Genomic DNA, 23,775 nt, shown 5'->3' with positions numbered 1-23,775 from the left:
AAGAGGACATCTTCATGGGATTGATGATACAATGAAACTAAATTCCACCCAGTTAAATCTGAAAATTTTTGGTTAGGTTAGAATTCAGATGAATGAATTCGTGCCCAGGAGAGCAAGTCCATCTAAGAGGTCGAGCCTGGCTCCTCCCTGCTTCCTCGCTTCCTTCTTTTCTTTTTAAAAGATTTATCCATTTTTACTGGAGAGACAGACAGGACAGAGAGAAAAGGACCTTGCCTGGCCACAATCCGAGCCCTCCCAAAGCCGGGAGCCAGGAATTTCCTCCTGGTCTCACGTGCAGGTTCAGGGTACCAGGCAGCTTTGGGCTGTCCTCTACTCTTTTTTCAGGCCATAAACAGGAAGCTGGGATGGAAGTGGAACAGCCAGGTCATACAGGTGGGATCTTGGCCCATGCAAGCCAAGGACTTAAGCCACTAGGCTACCGGGACGGCCCCTGATGTTTCCTCTGTTAGCATGTCTCTTTCGCATGTACCCTGTTGCTCCTTCCATGCGACTGTTTGCCATGGTATGATCCATACGGAAGCCTAAGATCCTCATTACAGAAGGAACAGATGGCACTGTCTCTTGGATTTTTGGCTTCCAAAACCTGGCGTTAAATAAAACTCTTTTTGTTGTAAAATTCCTAGTCTTGGCTATTTTTATGATGACACAAAACAGACAGCCAGTATGATTGTTCGTCATTGAAAAGATAATGGAAAGGCAGAAGATCAAGAAGAAAGGCATTTGACTTGTAAAATAAGTCACTCCGAAAGGACAAATTTCATGTTTTCCCTGATTTGTGATAATTAATATACAAATTGAAAAAAAATGTACAGTGTGTGAATAAAATTGGCGTTTTAAGGTCTGATGGTTGCCTATACTCCTGAGGAACTGTCTTGATTATTTGTTTTAATTTGTTTACTTATCACTCCTTGAATTCCTTCTGTAGCAGGAGGCGAGGCTGTGACTACAGAGTAAACTGAATGTATTTCACTGCACAAATTAAAAGTAAAACAAGAGGGAAGTATGGGAATGAGGGAAAATTAGATGGGAAAGATCAGGCTCGTATAGCTATATATTTGGTACAGTAATATTTCAATGTCTCTTCAGTAAACATCGACAAAACTGTTAGGGAACTGTCTAAAACTGTGAAATAGGTATGATTATTAAATAATGTACTTTTATTTCACTTAAATACATTTGTGAAATCATGAAAACAATATACAAAATCATATAAATGAGAGCCTCAAAGGAATTATCTGTCATTAAGTTTTTGAGCTGAAATGACGAAAGACTGGAGGAAATGAATAGATTTCTAAGCAGGATATAAACATAAGAAAAACTTCATACAAAATACATAAAATTTTTCCTTTATGTAAAATTTTTATATAAATTTTAAAAATTAAGGAAGGTGAAACGCAAGGATTATGCCATTATAAATGATGTAAATTAGGCTAGAGTGTTTAAAATGTAATGAGAAGCCTTCAGTGAATTTTGTGTGCAGTAGGGCTATGTATCAATTTGCATTTTAAAATGATTGTTTTGGCTAGAGACCGATCCCAGGACAGAAATAGAAGCAGAGAGAGTGATGGCAGTGTAGGTGGCAGCTTATGCTGACTTGTGTTTTAATGGTAAAAGTGAGGACTGTGATAAGAGATTAAAGATAAGCGTTGAAATCATGAAAAGACTTGCTTACCGAATAAATGGAAGGAGTAGGGGGAGGAATCAATAACCTTTGGTTCGTCAGTTTGAACAACTGACTTGACACCGTGTGGTTCTCTAAAAGGAGAAGGAGAGCTTCATGGTGTTTGGTGATGGAATTGATGTATTCTGTTCAGGAGAATTGTTGTTACTCAGTTGTAAAAATACGAAAAATAAAAGGAAAAGATGCACACTGCTCTCATGATGGTGGCATGTACTTTATACATATATGTGAATATTCCTAAGTTACAAATAAAACTGGATCTTGGGTACCATATTAGATACTGAAAAAGAAAGTGGAATTCTGTTTCGATACAAACATTGAAATTGAGTGTTTTAAGTGTTTACTTGTTGACTTCTGTGGTTTTAATGTACTATATATCTATATCCAAAAATACTCCTCTTATTTGTTTTTGATATTTGGTAATGATTCATATTTACCATTTTGTGTTCTCTTTAATTTCATTTTCCTCTGCCTGGAAACTTACGTTTAGTATTGCTTTTACAGAAAACTCGTTGTGGCACATACCCTCAGTTTTGTCTAAGAACATACTTAAATTGCCTTCCTTTCAAAAATCCATGCTGGCACAGTGGTTGTCTATCACTGTCATTCACTCATTGGGCTTCCAGCATTTCTTTTTAGAAACCAGCTTGCATTCTTAGAACTTGGTGACTTGATGTTAATGTGTCTTTTGTTAAAGATGCTGAATTTTTTTTCCAGAAGAATTATTCTTGCAGATTTTACAACCTGCTGCAAAACTCTATTCATACTGATAAAGTTCAGACATTGATATTTTTAAATTTTTGAATTTTTAAATTTTTATTTCCCATGTTTTTACTTTTCGATTACTTTTCAATTACATTATCTTTGTCTTCCAAAGCCAGCAAGTCAATTATCTGCATTTCCATTTCCTGCTGTATTCTCTATGTATTTTCCATTTCACCATGCTTTTTTGCATATGTCATTTTTAAATTTTTTACCAAGCCCTATGTATTAGATCATAAAACTTCAAAAATGGGTTACTTTTGACAAATTTTCTCCTTTTTTTGTTTATTAGATGGCATGTTTATCGCATGTGATCATTCACTTTGCATGTCAGTTTGTCAGTTATTTGACCAAACCTAGTATCAATGTAGCTGTAATGATGTTTCTTAAATGACACTAGTGGTTAGAATGATTGACATTACATGAGGATTATCCTGCAGAACGTGTGGGCCTTATCCACACAATGCAGGCTTTAGGATTAAAGACTGAAGCTATCCAAAGGGTGGGGAATAATATCTCAATACCCCAATATAGAAATCATTATTGCATTTTTAAAGATTTATTATATTTTTATTGGAAAGTCAGATATACAGAGAGGAGGAGAGACAGAGGGAAGAGCTTCCATCCGTTGATTTATCCCCCAAAGTGGCCACAACAGCTGGAACTGTGCAGATACGAAGCCAGGAGCCCGGAGTCCGGAGCGCCCTCCAGGTCTCCCACACGGGTACACGGTCCCAAAGCTTTGGGTCATTCTGTACTGCTTTATCAGGCCACAAGCAAGGAGCTAGAGGGGAAGTGGGGCAGACAGAATGAGAACCCACTTCCATATGGATCCTGGCGCATTCAAGCCAAGGACTTTAGCCATTAGGCTACCATGTTGGACCCCATCATTGAATTTTTAACATGCTATCCTGTCCTGTGAATTTCTGACTCAAGATTGCAGCATCAACGTTTGTCCCAATTTTGCTAGCCACCTTTCCCCAGAGCTTCTAAAGTGCTCATTCTCTGTCCTAACAGTAGCCACTTCCTTGTTATGTGTCTCCCTCGGCCTTCCTCTTCAGCCTTTCTCTCTCCCTCCCTCTTCCCCTCACTCTCCCAGTCTCTCTTTCTCCCAACTCTCCATCTGTGTTGTTATTGCAGCATGTCCAAGAAGACGTCTCTAGTTGTAAAGGAAGTGGGAAAATGTTTCCAAAGTGTTCAATGTCATTTTCAGGCCCCAGAGAACACTGAGCATAATTTCAGGATTTTCAAGACCAATGGGAAGAAAGATAAGAGCTTCTAGAAGACATTATCCTGCTTTCCTGTGTTCCAAATAATTTTCTTAAAATGGACAACATAAAACTAGAAAACTGATGCCTATGGGCTATCTTCCAAACCACTTAGCATTCTTTAATTTCCCCTAAAATATTGTTGAAATGACTGAACTTGGGAACAGATAATGCATGTAAAATTGTATGTGTGAGAGTGAAAAACTTAAAACAGTCCATTCAATGCAATGTGCTATGTTTACAGCATTAACAAAGAAAAATATCTAATTTCAGATGAATCAAAATGTGAGTAACTATTTTAGATAAGTGTTTTTATATATAACTCTGTAGTCCTTTTTGCTAGGGAGTTTGAGCTGTTGTCGTGTACTAATTCTTTCGAATGGCACAGAGAGAAACAGAAGCGGAGCTACTGCTTCCTAAATGCTCACAGCAGGATGGCGGGGCCATGAACCCCCACATACATGATGAGGACCCAAGTACCTGGATCATTATCTAAAGAACTGATGCACTGAGACAGGCATAAAATGTTGGGAGATGTTTTCTGATGTCATTAATAACAAAACAGTGCTCTAGAAGAGGGAAACACCCTCTCGAAATCTCATCACAAGCACATCCAGCAAACTTCGCACATTCCAATTCACTTCCTTGGCCTCCTGGCTGTTTCTTTCCAGGACCCACCAAATGAGTAATTACTTATTTATTTGTGACCAGATTGTTTTGGCTGGTTTTAACAAGCTTTCAAACTGCTTTCTGGTGTCGGGCAATCATCACTAGTATTTTCGTTGGATGCAAATTCAAAGAGGTTTGATTTAGTGATTTATTTTCCAATTGATATTAAATTATTCACTGGAGCAATTAGAACAGTATGCTAATGTTGATGCCACCAGGAGAGAACAGCATATTTGCCACATTCTGGATTTTCTAAACAAATATAAAATATCTTGGCTGTTTGAAAGACAAGTAGACATGAAATTATCATGGTACATTAGGAAATCTGTTCAATTTCTGATAATTTCAGGGCTAATGCACATGAAAAAATAAGCAGAAATTGTTAAATTTCACTCACTGGTTTTCTTTTGATGGTCTATTCTCCAAAATTTTGTCAATTATAGAATTATTCAAAATAAGTTCTAATACAACTCTTGAAATATAATTTCTACAGAATGCTTTCGCAGTTTCTGCAATGTAGTTAGATTACCAACAACTATTAATGTATAATGATATAAATATTTGGAATGAGAAAGATGCTTTTAAACATATAACCAGTGTACATTTTCTATACATGATTTTGTGCTGGCAGTATTGATCAATAAAATTCTCCAAGTTTTAAATTGTTCTTCAGATTCTCTTCCAGCCAAAGGTGCCCCTCTTGATAACAAACTACTTCAGGGAGATTGCTTGCCCTCACCGGTGGGACGGGTCCTCTCTAACAAGAAGCAGGTCCACAGCACTTCTGCTTGTGCCAGCATCTGGTGCTTCCTCGACTCCCAGAACCATGAGAAATAAGCGTGTGCTATTTGTTGTCCAACTGCACCAGCAGCTGAAACAAAGTTCTCAAACACAGTAACTACCTTAAAGTGCAATCTTCCATTAAACGAACAACTTTCAATATATGGATTACAAATGGACCTAAATTTGTTACTATTAAAAAGATGATCTTACACTAGATGGATCGCAAGATTCTTTTTATCTTACAAATAATTCGTACAAATATGTTTAGATGATCACTTAGCACAAAAAGTTACAAAATCTTTGGAACCTAGCCACAGTTTGAATGGTTAAAACGTTGCTTTAAATTTAACTAATTGTTTCATTATGAATATTGGTGCTATTCAATATAACAAATGCAGGGTTAAAAATAAACATATTTGAATAAAAATTTGATAATAGGAAAATGACTTTTAAATGTGCAGTACCAGTTGTGCAGTTTTCATTAGTTGTCTTATAGCTTGCCACGTCCTTTATCTGCTTGTGAATTTACAAGGAACGCAGCAGGTTGTGAATTTTTAATAGGCTTTTCTCAAGGAAGGAAAAGGTCAGTATTAACATAAAATTCTTCTTAAAGATTTGTGGCACAAATGTTTCACACCGGAGAACAGGTGTTACTGAGAAACCAAAGCCACAACAATTTAACATTTCTTCTGTTTAAAGAATAATGCCTCATATAGTAAAAATAGCACAAGACAAATCAATATAAAAGTTATTTCTCTCAACATTGATGCTTCAAGACTTTTGGCACATGATTTATTAATCCTTCCCTGGAATACAAACAACTGGTTTTATTCAAGTGAATGTTTAATAAACTCAAAGACTGATATCTGATATTCAATTTAAAAAGTAGGCTAATGAGAAAACTGCAATTACAAGGACTGACTCTCCTCTGATTACTGTTTAGTAAATGACCAGGAATGGAAAATACGATTGTGGTACACAAATAAGAATTTAGGGAAGAAGACAACACCAGACTAAGGGCTTACAGTGTGCAAAAATGAGATGATTGAGATGACAAATAGAAACATTGAATGTACATTTCCTACTTCTTTTTTTTTTTTTTCAAGAAATTGGGATTCCATATTCTGTATGCATGTGTCTACGTTTATGTCCTGTTTCCCAAGGAACTCCTCTAAGCTCCCTCACCTCCCTCGACTGCTTCCAACCCAGCTTTCTACTACTGCACACCCCGGGGGACAGCAGGTGATACATAACTCAAGCAGCTAGATTCCTTCCACCAATGGAAGACCTGACTTGGGTTGAAGGTCCCCAAGCAGTGCTTGTCCAGTGGATGGTTGTGGTAGATACTCACAGACGTAGCCTGAAGTTGGAGAGCTTTCAGCCTCCCTCTCCTTCTCTGTCTTTCTTTTAGTGTCTCTCAAATAATTAAAATAAACATTTTAAAATAAACTTCCGAAGAAGTAGGGAGACATGGGAAATCGACTATATTTATAGAATTTTGACCATTACTTTTTTTGTATGAATGCCAAGAAATCATTCTGCATCATTTACCTGTTATTAGTTAACTCTAAGAACACATCGGTGTGGTCAACCGGAGATGGTTCTCCATCTTAGGAGACCTGGAACACTGATATCTCCCACACTTGCTATAAAGAAGAACCTTCATTTTCAAATCTGTTTTGTTAAGACAATCTTTTGTTAAATGCCGGCTATCATCGTGTTCCCACTATGATAATTTTGTTCTTTATTTTAATGTTCTTTTCATCTCCTAGATAAGAAGATGTTTGAAGGCAATTTTTCATTAATGCAAGGTCTAATACAAGAAACACTTCCTCAAAATCTGGCTTCGGGCCTGATGCAGTAGCTTAATGGCTAAAGTCCTCACCTTGCATGCACCAGGATCCCATATGGATGCCGGTTTGTGTCCTGGAGGCCCCGCTTCCCATCTAGCTCCCTGCTTGTGGCCTGGGAATGCATTGGAGGATGCCCCAAAGCCTTGGCGCCCTGCTCCCATGTGGAAGACTATGAAGAAGCTCCTGGCTTCTGACTTTGGATCAGGCCAGGTCTGGCCACAATGGCTACTTGGGGAGATGGCCAGTTGACAACGGCCTTTCTAATTCCTTTTCTATAAATCTGACTTAAAAAAAAAAGAGTAGGCTTCTTGAGGTTAAAACTTACACATTTGCAGGTGCAATTTTTGTTTTTTAATTATAGTTCCACAAGGGAAAGTAGAACTTTTTTTCGTTTCTGATTCTCAGAAACACACCCCGACTTGATGTCCTTGTTTCTGATTCTGTATGGCCATGTTCAATTTTCTAACGCAACAGAAACTTCGACAGTATGTGGTCCAATTACAAGACTTCATTTTCACTCTCTGCAGTACAAGTGAGGGTAAAATCCTGCTGAGATTTAAATTCAGAAAACTGAACTTCATAAAATTAATAGCTCACCATCCAAAGAAATGTTTTTTTTTACATTTCTAACTGAATGGAATAGAACAGCTCATTGTAATGGTCGTACCTTACCTATCCCCCTCCCAAAATCTGTTTTTGCATTATTTCGCTGTGTATTGTTTTTGTTCAAAAATGTAAAATTTGCAAAATTGCATGCATTATTTATCTGGCTTAAGAAATGTTCAGTCATTGCTCTGGGTTTTGCGCATTGACTGTGCTGTGAAGCTTACGCATACACTTTCAATTCCATTGACTTAAAACGAAGTTGCTGATCTATTATCATTAGTACCTGCATCTTACAAGGGTAAATAAATATTATTCAATTAAAGTTACTGAAGGAAGAGACAGTAATATCATCACTGTCTAGTACAAACAAAAAGTTATTCAAACAAATGACGGAGAAGATCAATAGTAGTTCTTTGAATTATTTTGATTTCCAGACAGAACAAGAAAATATCTCCTGCTTAGATCTGTCATTTAGGAGCTTGTCACAGAGTTGCACTTGTATGTAACCACAAAGTTCCCAGGCAGCTATGTGCCTTTCCAATCACGACAAACCCATCTTCTGACTTTGTGAGAATGAGTCCCCAGACAACGCAGCTCTATGTTACGTTTAAGAGCCTTTTACTAAAGGCAGCTATTTCCTGAGTTTCTCATCTTTATGTTATCATTTTTGAATAGCAAAAGACACGGTAAAAACATTTTTATTTGATTTTTTAAAAATTTTTATCTCAATGTACATACGGTCTTGGGGCTTATCTTTTGTACTGATGAAAATGAGTTATAGATCCAGAAAATGGCTTATTCAGATTTGATTGTCTATATGCTAATTGTCACAAACCACTAATAAAAAACTAAACTGCACTGTGGAAGTACAGATAATTAGCATACTATAAACACAAATATGCTTACTTTAAATATTTTGGTTGTCTAGCTCAAAAATTTTCAGTTTGCCACATTGCATTTCTTCCCATAAATACAATTCTCTTTCAATGAAAGAACAGAAATCTCATTTAGTTAGCACGTAATTGTTTGGATATTCTTACACTTAATTATATACAAGTATATGTTGACCTAAGCAATTTAATGAATAAAAATGAAAGCGACTTAGATCATTATCTAAGTAAATAATATTTCATGTGATTGGAAAGTATTATCTCCTAGTTTTAATTCTCAGAGTTAGAACTGAATGTGTTTTCTGTTTAAATCTGCAGTTTAGATTCATATATGTTTTATTGTTTAGGATAGTACTGGGATGTGCTCATCCCATGTAAAGTGTCTGGATTTCAGTCTTGGATCCATTCCACATTCCAGTTTCTTGTTACTGTGCTTCCTGGGAGGCAGCAGGTCCTAAACCAAGAGATTGAATCCTTGCCATTCATTCGGAAGACACGGATTGTATTTCTGGCTTCAGCGTGGCTCAGCTTGCCTGCTGCATGCATTTGAGCAGTAAATCAACAGATGGAAGATTTCTATCTGTAGCTATCTCTCTGTTTCTCTGCCTTTTCAAAAATGCTAAGTAAAAATTTAGAAACGGAAGTGCAAAACCTAAAATTAAAAGTAAATGGAAATTAAATGACACATATCAATGATGATATTTCAGCTGTAATAAATGCTTTGTGGAAGTTAAAAACTATACTTGTTTGTTTCTTTTTAATAAATATTGAAGTTTTTCAAAAGTATGTTCTTCTTTTACATGCTTGTTGTAATTGTGTGACATACAGAGTCAGAGTAGGGCTGAGACAGCGAGATCTTTGATGTATCAGTTCATTCCCAACCATGTGTAAATAACAGAAATTGGAGCAGGCAGAGGTCAGGGACTCCACTGGTGTCCCCTGTGTGGGTGGCAGGGCCCAAGCACTTAGGCCATCGTTCACTACTTTCCTGGCTGGATTATCAGGGTGATGGATTGACTCCTACTTATTCGAGACTGCCTACAAGTGCGAGCTAAACTCCCTGCTCTCTCCAATTGCCCCCAGTACTCATTCTTTTACTATGTATAATAAAATAATGATCATTATGTATAAAAATGTTTGCTGATTGGGTTGATCAACTACAAGAAATTTTTTTTTCTTTCCTTTTTTCTAACTACAAGATAATTTATGCTCATGAGCTCTGTCAAAGCCAAACACTACTCCTCTGTTGAGTGCCTCCCCCCTTTACAGTAAGAAACTCATAGGAGGCAATAGATATGCTCATATATATATATATGCCCATATGCTCCTTATTGAACCTGAAAGACATTCATTATTCTTTGTCCAAAGACTCTTGAAAGTGTTTCCAGATTTAGAAAGGCTTATTCTCCAGGTCAGGCATAAGAAGGTTAATCTCACTGCTGTAGGTACCCAAACACCAGCCGGCTAGCCTTTTGGGCATCTGTTCACCAAAAGAGTGGAGGGGTCTCACCTAAGGGACATGGGCTCCTGGGCTAGCATTTCTACCAAGACAGAATGTGTCCCGGGCATTGCCCACAGAATGTGTGAAAACTGCTGTAACAAGTGCAGGTTAGCTCAGTGTGGTTCCTGTACCTATACTCAAGGGGCCAACAAGCTGTCTTGCCCAATGCTGCTTTACTTCTACAGAGAACTCTTTGCCATGATTGGATATTGTAGGGTGTACTGTTATTTTATTTAGAACTTTAAGTTGTATAGACCCGTATTTGTTGACATTTATCTCTACTCCTGCTCTAAGTATCTCAATAAAATGTTTATAGAACAACAAAAAATGATATATGATGTTCTTAAAGTAGGAGCAATGTCACACATGGCTTTGTGTAAACTATTACTTATTTGCCAGAACGCTGTAGTCATTATTAAGATTATAGCATAAGATTTTCCTTATAGTAAAATAATTTTCTACATCCAGACATATGAGAAATCAGTAATTATAACAGTATTGATAAATTGATGGCTAATGTCTTTAAAAGGATTTATTTTGACCATGACAATGATTATTTACCAAGCTAAACAAAAAAGTCTAATTTCCATTATTTTCTGTTTGAATTAAAAATCATGTTGATATACTGAAGGCTGTTCCTAGTGCTTGAAGTGTGAAAGATTAGTGTGTTCAAACTTATTGCAACCTCATTTCATGAAACAAGATAACTGACCCCATTATTCTGGGATGGGATTTGAAGGACTCTTTTTGAATTTTTTGAGCATTACGTACCTTTAAACATTATCAAGGATATACTCTTTTTTTATTTCCCCTAGCTTCATTCAGACCAAGATAAAGGAGATGGATCGCTGAAATATATTTTATCTGGAGATGGAGCTGGCACCCTTTTTATTATTGATGAAAAAACAGGTGACATCCATGCCACACGAAGAATTGATAGGGAGGAAAAGGCTTTCTATACTCTGCGTGCACAAGCTATTAACAGAAGAACTCTAAGGCCAGTAGAACCAGAATCTGAGTTTGTGATCAAAATCCATGATATCAATGACAATGAGCCAACATTCCCAGAAGAAATTTATACAGCTAGTGTTCCTGAAATGTCTCTTGTTGGTAAGTTCATTTACATACTGTGTGATTGTTTTAAAATATTTAAACATATTTTAGTAGTTCATGGAACTTGGTATCATCTTGCATTATTTCTAAGTTTACAATCCATCTATTCATAAAGTTGTATCCTAGAACAGATGCTAATTATATTTAATTATTGGGGAGGGCACATATTTACTCTTCTGTGACTAAATATGCCCTTTTGTGAAACAAATCTACTGTGTGAAGATGAATTTGAATATCAAGCCTGTGCATTTATAAAATGATTGCATTCATTATTTGCTGATATATTGTAGTATTATCCATAGAATGCATAAAAATATACTGCTGGCTAAATATTATATATTTGCCTCAAAATGTACTTGTAACAATAATATGTACAATTATATATAAGTACTATTTCCAGAAGACTAATATATAGAAGTTTCTTTAAGAGGTCATTATTAAAGCCAAAAATCATTCAAGTCTTCAATGAAAACCAGTGCTTTTGCTCCTCCTTCCGGTACTGTGCAGAACTAAGCTGAATTTGGATACTTCAGGTACTTCCGTGGTGCAAGTCACAGCTACAGACGCCGATGACCCTTCCTACGGGAACAGCGCCAGAGTCATTTACAGCATCCTTCAAGGGCAGCCCTACTTCTCTGTGGAGCCTGAAACAGGTCAGGACCAATGAATCAGTGCTTGCTATTTTAATCATCCTTATGACATTCAGAAATAGAAAGATGGGAGTAAGAGAACAAAACTTTAACCTTAGTACACAGAGAAAGGTGAGGTTGCAGCACTTAAAGATGTTAAAAATTCAACACTCATAGAAAAATAACTGCTCTGTTATTTTTCTGTGTGCATTTAGATTACCGTGCAGGATATGCTGTTACTTGAAGATAGAAAATTATTACAAATTAGCAAGTATGTAAATATGCCTGTAACTATATACAATCAATTTTACGTAAAATTTATTTCTAAGTCCCAGAATAATTGCCTAGTGGCTAAATCCTCAACTTGGATGGCCCAAAGCTTTGGACACTGCACCTGTGCAGGATATCGGGAAAAACTCCTGGCTCCTGGGCTTCATATTAGCTAAGGTTTGGCCAGTGTGGTCATTTGGGGAGTGAACCAGCTGATGGAAGATCTTTTCTCTGTGTCTGTTTCTCTCCATAAATCTCATCTGCTTTTCCAATAAAAATAAATAAATCTTTTAAAAATAATTTTAAAGATCATAAGTTTTTAAAAAAAATATTTGTAAGCTTAGCCAAACCATTGAAAATTCAATGAAAATAACCAAGATATATTTTTTTCGAAGGCATCATCAGGACTGCTTTAGCAAACATGAACAGAGAAAACAGAGAGCAATATCAAGTGGTCATCCAGGCCAAGGACATGGGGGGCCAGATGGGCGGCTTGTCGGGGACCACCACGGTCAACATCACGCTGACTGATGTCAACGACAACCCTCCTCACTTCGTCCAGAGTAAGAGCCTTTGAGTGGTCGTTCTGCACATTCACAGGTGTAATCACTTAAAAAAAAATAACAAAAGCAATGAATGATGAAGATTTCACTTGAAACATATTAAAATACTGTACACAATTATATATATAATACATGATTATTGCAGAGAAAGTTAAATATTTCAGCTGCATTTAATGGAAACATAGAAGAATCTGCTATCGTTAAACCTTTTCTTATACATGCCTTGCTTTTATAGCCATAATTTTAAAAGTTATTTCTACCATTAGAAAAAGAAAATAATGCTTTCTTGGAAAATACAAATAAAATTTACAATAAACTTATCTCAATTTTCATGAAGAAGATTCTAAACTAAGGGCAAATTGTTTCAATGAAACTGTGATTTGATAAATATTAAGGAGTCTTCCAGAAAGAAACGTATGACAGCTTTTCAAACTAATGAGACTTGAATTGACTGGCACTGTGGAATGGCAAGCACACCAAAATGTTTTATATTCCTGATCTATATGTGTATTGGTTCTGAACTGACCTTTTCTTTTCTTGAAGTAGGTTGAAGATGTTAAAAATCATTATCTTCTGAACATAAAAACATGGATTTTTTTTTTCTTTCACACATTAGATATACTACATATCTAGTACCGTACAAGACAGGGTGAAATTTAACCTGAATGAAAGCATCCAAGACTCAACCAGTTTCATATTATGCTAAAAGATCCTAATTTTCGAGACATAATTTCATGTCAAGTATGAGAACCAGGACTAGGGGCAGACCTGGCTGGACGGGCAGTGATAACCTCTGGCATCAGTGTAGATTAGAGGATGGAATTTGTTGAGTTGAGCTAGTATTCAATATTCAATGATGTGCATGAGATCTAAATGGGATGTGGATAGCCCCATTCTTGCAGACCCAGGAACCAGACCAGGAGCTGATCCAGTGGGGAGTTATTTGGGGTCACTGACTTGGCAGCTCCCCCTGCTGTACTTGAGGGCAGAGCACGTGCTGGGCAGGGTTGGGCTGAGCCACAGCACCCTTTGGTTTGCAGAGGAAAGAGGGCAGAAGAAAATGATCAACGACCCCAGTGAAATTTGATAGCAAACTTCTAGATGAATGGAGACTTTGAGGTGGACTATGTCAGCCAATTGACTTTGGAAGGATTTCATCATCCTTTGACAGCAGTATCAACAGCATCTCAGAACTGTCAAAATCACTTGAACAGAACCCTCTGAGCATGCTCCATGACAGGGATCCTGGGATGACATCAGGTGCTGGGGAGGCTGGGTGTGGTTTCTCCCATTGTATCCTCCCCTCTCTCAGGTTTAAGAAGAGGAAAATGTGCGAGCAATGGTCTTGCCCAATTTCCTCTGATCTTTGACCTTTCCCACCCAGATCAACTGTAAACATCATCAAAAAGAAAATTAAATACACACATGAAAGAAAAAAAATCAATGAGCGTAAATAAACCATTTATTAAACATAATAATAAGTATTTGCTATTTATTTGTAGTGAACAGACATTTGGCTCCCCTCTACAGCTGACATTTAGAACATGTTAAGACATTTTTGCTCATTTTACCCGGTGAGTATTACCAGCACTGAATAGGAGAAAGCTAGGGATGCTGCTAGACTTTCTCACAAATAAAATAACAAAGAATTATCTAGTACAAGATGTCTGTAGTGTCTACATTGAAAAACTTGGGTGTGTCATGTGAAGAACTGTTCTAGCGAAATGAAAAAAATCATTTATCTAAAAGCATCGCTCCAAGAATGAGCAGATAATTTTTAAAGCTGAAAGACTAAGAACAAGGAATCTAGAGTGAATTTTCCTATTTTCTGGAGGAGTCAAACATTTAACTATTCCTAAAAGTCTACATTTTACTGTACTGGTGTAAAAGACACACAATATCTCTATGCATTCCATTTAGCTGGCCTTCCTCACTAAATATCTCAGTCCCATTCATAGCCTTCTCTCATTTGCTTCTCCTGAAGCCATAAAAATATAACAGACTTCCTAGCAAAGGTCCAGAAAAAGATTAAATGACTGTCACCTGATCGTTGTAGTGCTTTGTGAAACAAAGAGAATAATATGGTTTGTTTCCTAATGGCCTTTCTCTGAAGAGCGATCTTAGGAGTATGTCACTGTATTGATTTTCATCTGGGCCAAGGATGGTGGTTCACGATGGCAAATCTGCAAGGGCAGGCCAGATCCACCAAGCTTGACTTGGCCTGCAGAAAAAGTATGTGTTATAAAACTCAGATCTGTTCAGTTGAGAAGCAAGAGAGAGGCACAAAGAAGAATGGTCAGCTCTAATAACTCTCTGTTATCTTTTCCCTGATAAATATTGAGAATGTAACAAAAATCAATTATTATTCATTATTAGGATAATTCTGAAAATTAACACAAAATTTGTCACTTGAAAAGAACACTTGTATTGATGATACATTATAGGTTTAAAATAAAAAGTTCTTTGGATGTAAAAATATCATCAGATAACATAAAAAGGCTCCCATTTCTTGAGTATGTCAAGGCTATATTTTTATATTTTCCATCAAATGATCTCTAAATATCATTTACAACTGAAATCTATTTAGGTACTATAAATAACTCCAATTCTCAGCTCTAAATAGAACTTTCATATCTGTATGCTTGTCTTGATTAATCTTGATGAACTAATGACTTCAAGCCACTAGATTGATTAAATAACAATTATCCTGTAGCCCTATATAAACACAGCAACAGTGTGAGAATAACGGCTATAGTTCTTGCTGTAGTATATTTCAGGTGCCACAGAATGTGACAAATATTAAATCAGTCTTCACAAGATCTCTATGAGGTAGACATCAATGATTTCCTCAGGTAAGAGAACCAGGTATCACATCAATCAAGTCGCTTGTCATGACAGTGCAGCTGGAAAGAAATAAGAGGCGGTTGAGGGTTCTAGGTTATTGGACTTTCCAAAATAATCTAATAAGCATCACACCAAAAAAGAAGCTACTGCATCAAAAATTCTTTAACTTCTTGGGATGTCCTGTTTTAGTTAATTCCATGATGTACAAACTACTTCATACAGATTATAGGGCTAACTTCAGGCAGGGTACTTATGATTTTTTTTCCCCACTGGATACAAAGATAGGAAAATCATATCCTGGTCAGTTGTTCTGATTTGAATCATGACCCAACATATATAATTCCTTTTTTTGCAAATTTCCCACACTGAACTGCCAGTTATAATAAATGAGCTTATATCAGAAAACAAAGGCACTAAGGGAAATATATGATATATACCATAGATAGATATGTATATATAATGGCATGTGTACTCTGTGAGCTGGGAGACTACCAAAATCCCTACCTGGAACAAGATATTTGCTTTAATAAGCACTGACTTTCATTTTGTAAATAGAGTCAACCATTCATCCACAGGGATCCAAGATAATGTATGCCGCAGGCTGATCTGCATATTTTAAAATCATCATGCACTTCGCCAGCAGAACAACTGTAGGGTGCAATTTAAAGCAGATGATTCCATATGAGAAAAAAAAAAGCAAATGGACTTTTAAAACATCTCTGTTTTTTCATTGTTATTGTTCCAGAATATTTTAAAATATCACTCTATTCTAAAGCAATTGTTTGTTACTTACATTGGTTAAATGTAACACCATTTTTACTCTGATCACAAAGTACCCTCAAATATTTGTAGAATTTTTCCTTATACTCACAATGTCAGTAATTGAGGGAATTAAAAGAAATGACGTTAGTAAAGCATTTGTTAATTTGTTCAACCTTGACTAAAGTGCTGCTATGCAACAGGAACTAAGTCTAATGATTCTAAGAAATGTGACATAGGATACACACACAGCAATTTGCCTTTGATCATATACAAACAGTACTCTTACCTTGTGGTATTGACTGACAGAATCTAGAGAAATATACAATTTTCCATATACAATGAAACATACAATTTTCCATATACAATAAAGTGCATAGTTTTTATGAGAAATTGTGTACATAAAATGTATATACAAACCCACTTGGGGCCCAGCACTGTGGCGTATCAGGTTAAACTGATGCATGTAGTGTTGACATTTCACACACACTCCCATTCAAGTCCAGACTGCTCCAAGTTGGGTTCAAGCCCCAGGTGCAGCAGTGGAAATGTCCCTCTTCCTTGCACCTTACAACCAGGTGGGAGATCCAGGTCCTGGCTTCTGGCTGCTGCCTGCGGCCGCCTGCTGCAGCCCTAGCCATCGTGGAAAATCAGAATAATGGTCTCTCACACTCTCTTCCTTTCTGTAACTCTGCCTTTGAAGTAAATATATCTTAAAAAGGAAAGGAACACTTGAAATTGTCTTTATTTCAGTGAGAAGTTGCCTATGTGAAATGACATATTTACAGTTTGTATTGTGGTATCCTCTGGAACCCTCTTGAACATTACGCCTGGGTAGATGTATATATAGAAATAATGAAATTCAGCTTAAAAATGTATGAGTGAATAAGATTTATCTTAACTTCCCCCAATCCTATACTTTCTGGTTTGTACAGATTGCAATTATGTATATGTATTTATGTATATAGATGGATATCAATTAAGTTGGAGACAATTTCAAAGAAATGTATCAAAAAGGATTCCCTAGATTCGGCACATCGGAGCCGGCTGCTGCAGAGGCTGCGTGGTGTTCTTCCCTCAGTGGCATACTCAGAAACTGAGATACGACATGTGCAATTCAGTGGCGCATCCTGTTTGGCTTTAATTTAACTTAAATGCTCAAAGCTGTTAGAGATCTTGTCTCTACTGCTCACAGATTTAGGCTTTTCTCTTTTCTCTGGTGAGAAGCTTCAATTCCGTTGCCCTGCTAGTTTGTCACTCTCTGGTGTGACTTTCAACTCTCCTCTGCTTTCTCCTAAATGCCCATTTAGCATCGCATAATTTCCTTAACTACTCTGCAGTTGCCTCAGAGGAGCTTTATCTGGTTTTTAATTTCTTCCTGTTAAGCTCATTAAAAAACATTTTTTAAGCATTATACAATGGAATGGTTTATAAACATGCATAATTGTGTCATTTTTCTTAAAGCAAGTATTGTTTGAGATTAGTATGCAGCATAGAGATGTTCCAATATGATTGCACACAAAACAAATTAAAAAATTAAACTAATGTTAAATTATTTTGTTGATTCATACACATGATGCTTTTTTAATCTCAAGTTTGGAAAAGTGGAAAGTTCTTGTGCAAATGAAATTAGCAACAAAGGCAAGAATAAAGAAGTTATACTTCTTCGGCACTTTTCTTTTCCAATGCATCTATTTGTGGCCAAGTTCACATCTACTCCGCCAGTCAAGCTCAGGTTCGTCTTTTGTAATTCTTAAGGAAGTCACCTTGTCTACACAATCCCAGCTTTTTTTAAATTTATTTTGCCTCTCTTGCGGCTCTTACATTAACCTATCATATTACTCATAGTAATTTTTGTACAAAGTGTAAAATATATATATTCTACACACGTATATATGCATGTGCGTGTGTACACAGTACGAACCAGAGAGACACCTCCTCAAAGGCTCACAGCAACACTGACAGGTGTGAAGCAGCGGATGCAAACTCAATCCAGCTCTCCACAATGACTTGAGTTGTCATTACCACCTGCCAATCACAGGAAGCTGGAGTAAGGTACAGGCGTAGACCCATGATTCACAAGAAGTCCTATTGATCACATGTCGATAGAGTAAGTGCCCCGCAATATCGGTCTCAAATTCTGGATAACCTGCAGAACATAAATGAAAGTTAAAAATCTTTAAAAATTAAAGTTCATATATTATGTGAGATTATTGATAGCTTGAAAATATGTTAATTTCACTATTATACTTTAGTCAGTTCATAGGAATGCTTCTTTGCAATATTGTCTTCTAGATTTTTATGATTGAAATACAGCATTCTGTATGTGAATCAGAAGTGTTGATTGTCTGTCTCCATAAGAATGAACAATCAGACTAAGAACATACTCACCAGGAAAAATAGTTACCCATCCTAAACTTTACAAGAGAAGCAGGTGATTAAATGTGACAACCAGGAAGGAATTGAAAACAATTCTAAATGGGAACTGATAGGAAAATGTGCCACATAATTAAAGTTTCATTAACTTCAAGATAAAAAAAAAAATGAGTATGCAAATAGATGTCCTAAAGGGAAAATGAGATGTAAGGGTGACCGGCACTCTGCTGCCATGGTCAGTGTGGCATCACCTTCTAGGCTTTCTGTCTGATTCCACTCTGCCACTCACCGCACATGAAAACCACCTCTGAAACAGGGGTACACTGGTTCTCAACTGAAGTGAGTTTTGTTCATTTGGCAAACCTAGCATAGCTGAATTCAACATGCAATATTTGAAAATAATGAGTTGTCAATGAGCTACCTTTCCATAGATGTAAACTATAGAAATGAAATTTTAAAGTTTGAGATACGTCCAATAAATCTTACTATTAAAATGATTTCTCAGCGTAAATGTAATTACAGTGAAAACACTGTCAAATTTTACAAATCTGGTGTAGGCTAGTGAATAAATATGTATTGAATGAATTAACCACTAAAGTCGCCTAATAATTAAGTGAATATTAAAGTGTGTGATTGGCATGTATTCGTGTATTTTATTTATAGTCACCTGACTTACTTGACAGAACTAACTTTGTTTCATTTTGTTGAGTGTAGTCAATATTAATGAAGGCTTTTCAGGTAGTTGGAACATGGCTGAAACATTTGTATTAATGTTTTAAAGAAAATAGATAATATATGCATATTATGGCTTTCTGTTCTCTAAAAAGACATTGGAGATAATAGATGATCAATTTCATTCCAACAATGAAGCTATTAGAATCATAATGTAAATCAATGGGAAGTGGTAATTTTGCTGTAAAAGCTTCAGAAGATACTACACTGGGAGTGGGGCATTTGAATTAAAGAAGCTAAGAGTTAAAGTCCAAAGGCACTATGCCAATGTCCTTATGAAAAAGGGCACTCAGTCTTCTCACACTAACCAGATCTGGTAGATAAGAACAGAGTAGTGATGGGGACAACCAGGGAGAAGAAGTGCATAGAACTACAGTGACACATCTGCATGCCAAGCACAGTCAGAACATTCTGACTTTGGGAAAGTTCAGGAAGAGAATCCAAGAGAACATGGTCTTCTCAGAATTTCAGCCTGCAGTGTGGTAAGGAAAGATCTTCCACAACAATGTTCCTGCTTCTTTATGATGTTACCAGCTGAATATTAACTCTGTCTTTGTTGAGTATATACTCTACTTTTTCAGAGTTATGAATTTCCATCACTTGTGGGTGGCACCTGACAAAGGCACAAGCAGAGGCAGCCAGGAACATTTCCCCACTGGGATTAGGACTGGCACTCATATGGGATTCCTGCCTGCTCACGGCAAGCACTTTAGCTGCTAAGCTACTGCACCAGGCCCAGGATGGATATTCTAATCATTAAGCAGAAACATGTACAGCATTGGCAGAGTGGAATATGTCATCACTTGAAAATTTCACAGGCACGTTTGTGAAATCTATGAATGAAATAGTCCACTAAATATTAAAATCAACTAATTTTTCAAATGACGTATGTACTTTATCTTTTTTATGCTAAAATATATGCACATGTTCTATAACTAGGTCTGCATATACATATGTGCATATATTTATATGTATGTGCTTGTGTTATTCATGCATATGGTATGTGTATGCACATATATACCGCTTGCAATTAAAACTTGATATCACTTTTATTTTAAAGCAGCTGTCCTCAAGATGGTTCAGTCTATCTGTGATAGTGGCCAAAGGATCACCCATAATTCCTAGCAGTTAAAGGTGCCTATTGAAATATTGCAGTTTGTGTGATCTGAGCCCATGGCAGGAATCATCAGGAACGTCCTGGGTCCAATGCCTCCTTTGCCTAATGCAGTGTCCTTTGGTCCTGGTTGACTGGCAAACTGTTGGCTGCTCCAGTAAGCACGGTATGAAATGACTAAACTGGGTCTATGCCCCCTGACCAGAGAGGTTGAAGAAGCAAAGATCAATTCTATAAAATGGCAAATAGCTGTGTCCCAGCAGGGGAAGAGTATCCACCTATTTCTCCGAGATCTTCATTTTCTTCCAATTTGGGGATTGTTTTTTTTTTTTTTGCTACTTCTATGTGTTCTTCTCTATCAGTAATCCATTAATATTGTCTTCTCATCTAAATGAATCATCTAAATGATCTAAATTACAATGAAAGAAACAATGTACTAAACACTCATCTTACAATTAATAAAACTATAGTGTACTGTCTGCTATGACTAATTATAGCAAGAAAGATTAGAAGTGCAATTTTCACTGAAAATATTTCCAGTTAGATTACAGTTGAAAATGTTGAAGGGATCATAGGTGAGGAGACACTAAAGGAGCCGAGCATGGTCATTGGCACATTTGGGGTGTTGCCAAACAGCATCCCAAACTGGTTGCAACCATGCTGTGGAACCTCCATACTTGGTCCAGCCACCTAACGAGCAGAAAGCTAATGATACACCTTGTGGTGGAACAAAGTAGGTGCTTATTGCAAAGCGCAGAGCAAGGAGTTGGAGAGCTACTCGCTAATTCCCCTGGCTTTCTTGAGGAAATAGGGTTGAGGTTTTCTTGGTGATTTAAATTGGGAAAGAGAAGTATGAAATCAGACTGTGTGTGAGTTCCAGGTTGGCCAAGGGAGCTAGCGAGCTCAGAGATGCTCTGCTTCTCAGCGATTTTATGATGGCCAGGTGGACTCCAGTTGGCCTAGGGCTAGGGAAACAGAAGTTTCATCTTCTTACAAGGCTGCCAGGGACAAATCTTCTAAGGTGAAGCAAAAACAAAGAAAGAGACAGACAAAGCCAAGGAATGCATGGAGAGTTGCTTGCAATGCTGTGTTATATGAGGTAGATCATAGAAAATGACAATATGAAACTAACTGCTGTGTGATGGGCAGTTTTAATGACATCCCTTGGGAAATAGCTTCCAAAACTGAGTGGACATACATGCCTGCGTTAATTTTTCAGGGTTGCCAGCACATTAATTTTTTAGGGCTGCCACCACAAGGTCCAGAGACCAGGAGTGTTTAACAGGACAAATTGATCACCTCACATTATTAGAGGTTAGAACTCTGAGGCTTCCCTTGTTGGCTTGGCAGAACACCTAAAACTCTCAGCCCATAACAGTGTTAATGACTAATGCGAAGAATTAGTAAAGGACAATATAATTATATGAGGACAATGGGAAATGAATTTTATGTGAAGGAAATGGCATGGCAAAAACCATATAAAATGATGTATTAAATGAAATTTTGACTAGAAAATGTAAAGTCCATTTTGGTGTAAAACATTTGTGGAAATAACTAAAGGGAGAAAAGTGAATGTTAGGAAGTATATAGTCAGGCAGGAGTAGTTAAGAGGTCTGGACTTTATTATGTATATTAAAGAGAATTATTTAAAGTTTATGAGCAACCAGGTGCTATAATCAGAAGTGTAACTTCAGGTCAATTAATCTGTCAAGAACAAGTAGTTTATGATGAGGTGCTAAAGCATAAATCTCATTAGCAGGAGAGGTTGTTCATGCTGTAACCACAGCTAAGCACACCGAGGACTTCGATAAATTCTTGTTGTGTTCTGCAGTGAACGGGAGTTCGTCAGAATTGATGCTTTGACTCTGACATGGTGAAGGGCATGTTTATATTTCTCCCAAAGACTGTCTGTTCTTTCTGCTGTCACTGGTGAAAAAGGGATTCCTACACATCGTGGTTGATTTCATAAGAATATGAAATGTTTTTGGTTTTTTTTATCAGCTGAAAAAAGTGAAAATAGCAAATAGCTAAATTTAACAAAACCAAAATAAATAAATTAGAAACAAGTACTGTATGTTCTGTGGTTTACTGTGATTGCATAAATTCACACAGATACATATGTGCATCAAACAATGAAAAGACAGCATGCACAATTTTGGTAATAGAACTTACGATATTATCATAGGCTGGCAATCACTGTTCATAATTGTGTGCACAGCCATAATCCCCTGAGGCTCTATCTTTTCTGTTGGTAGATTTGAATGTCATAAGTATTATGCATATTCAGTTTATGAATTGGTCAGCAACTAATGCAGAGTCTAAGTTTTATAATGCTGTTTCCTAGATATTTTTCTTTGGACATTTTCATACTGTGAAACTTCTCTATCCATCTCCTTTCTTTTCCGAATTTATTTTTTACAGAAAATGTTCATCTTCGGGTTCTTGAATCTTCCCCAGTCGGCACAGCGATTGGAAGTGTGAAAACCACAGATGCGGACATTGGGAAAAATGCTGAAGTGGAATTTCGCATCATCGATGGTGATGGGACAGATATGTTTGACATCATCACTGAAAAGGACACACAAGAAGGCATTATAACTGTGAAAAAGGTACCCAGTCTCCATTTAATAAGCACCTGAATGTTCAATGAGTACAATTATTGCTGTGTCTATTCACTCATGCATCCTCCATTCAGATGAATTACCATCATCTTCACATGTAATTTGTGTGATGGTAAAGTAAAACGGACATGAAACTAAAGCGCTCCTAGGATGTTCAGAACACCTGTTCATATTTATTGAAACCTGAAACCAAACATTTCACAAGAATTGAAGACAAGTTAATACATACATGATTAAGTTTCTAAGGAATGTTGAAAGTCTACCAAAATGATGTATTTTTTTTTCTTTAAAAGTAATTAACAGCTGATAATGGCACTATTGCATCACAGTTGGAGGCATAAAAAGTAACACGGCACCCAGATGTGTGAAGCAGTAATTGGAGTTGCTAGGAAGAGAGACAGACTGGGTTGGAACATAATTTAATTGTTCACATTTTCCCTTCTGTTATATAAATTAAACTTTTTGGCTAACATATGTTCAGTGCTACAATTTAAAGGTAACCAGCTTTTTATTGTAGAGGCAGTACTGTCGTAATAAGAGAAAAAAGGAACAATAAAATTTAGATGCTAATGAAATGTCACACATAAAGTAATCATTGGGCCTCTGGTTGACAATAAAACTCTTCTGTGTTTATGTTGCAAGACACAAGGTTCACAGCCCTCATTGAAAGATCAAACACCAGGGAAGAGGGGAGTAACTTTCCTGGTATTTTTTCATGAC

General features: G+C 36.8%; 1 protein-coding gene across 1 annotated transcript in view; it reads left to right on the top strand.

Annotated features, from left to right (window-relative positions):
• Nucleotides 1-23,775, top strand: part of CDH10 (cadherin 10) — a 120,810-nt gene that overhangs the window by 76,428 nt on the left and 20,607 nt on the right. Inside the window, exons 3-6 of the mRNA XM_040977653.1 lie at nt 10,850-11,144; nt 11,681-11,800; nt 12,442-12,609; nt 22,856-23,043. Coding sequence (XP_040833587.1) covers nt 10,850-11,144; nt 11,681-11,800; nt 12,442-12,609; nt 22,856-23,043 — 771 coding nt within the window. The remainder of the gene's footprint in view (nt 1-10,849; nt 11,145-11,680; nt 11,801-12,441; nt 12,610-22,855; nt 23,044-23,775) is intronic.

The sequence above is a fragment of the Ochotona curzoniae genome, unplaced genomic scaffold, assembly GCF_017591425.1.
Source record: "Ochotona curzoniae isolate NIBS_2020 unplaced genomic scaffold, NIBS_Ocur_1.0 contig_2754, whole genome shotgun sequence".
In the NCBI taxonomy this organism is placed as follows: domain Eukaryota; kingdom Metazoa; phylum Chordata; class Mammalia; order Lagomorpha; family Ochotonidae; genus Ochotona; species Ochotona curzoniae.
This window is presented reverse-complemented; position numbering and strand designations above follow the sequence as displayed.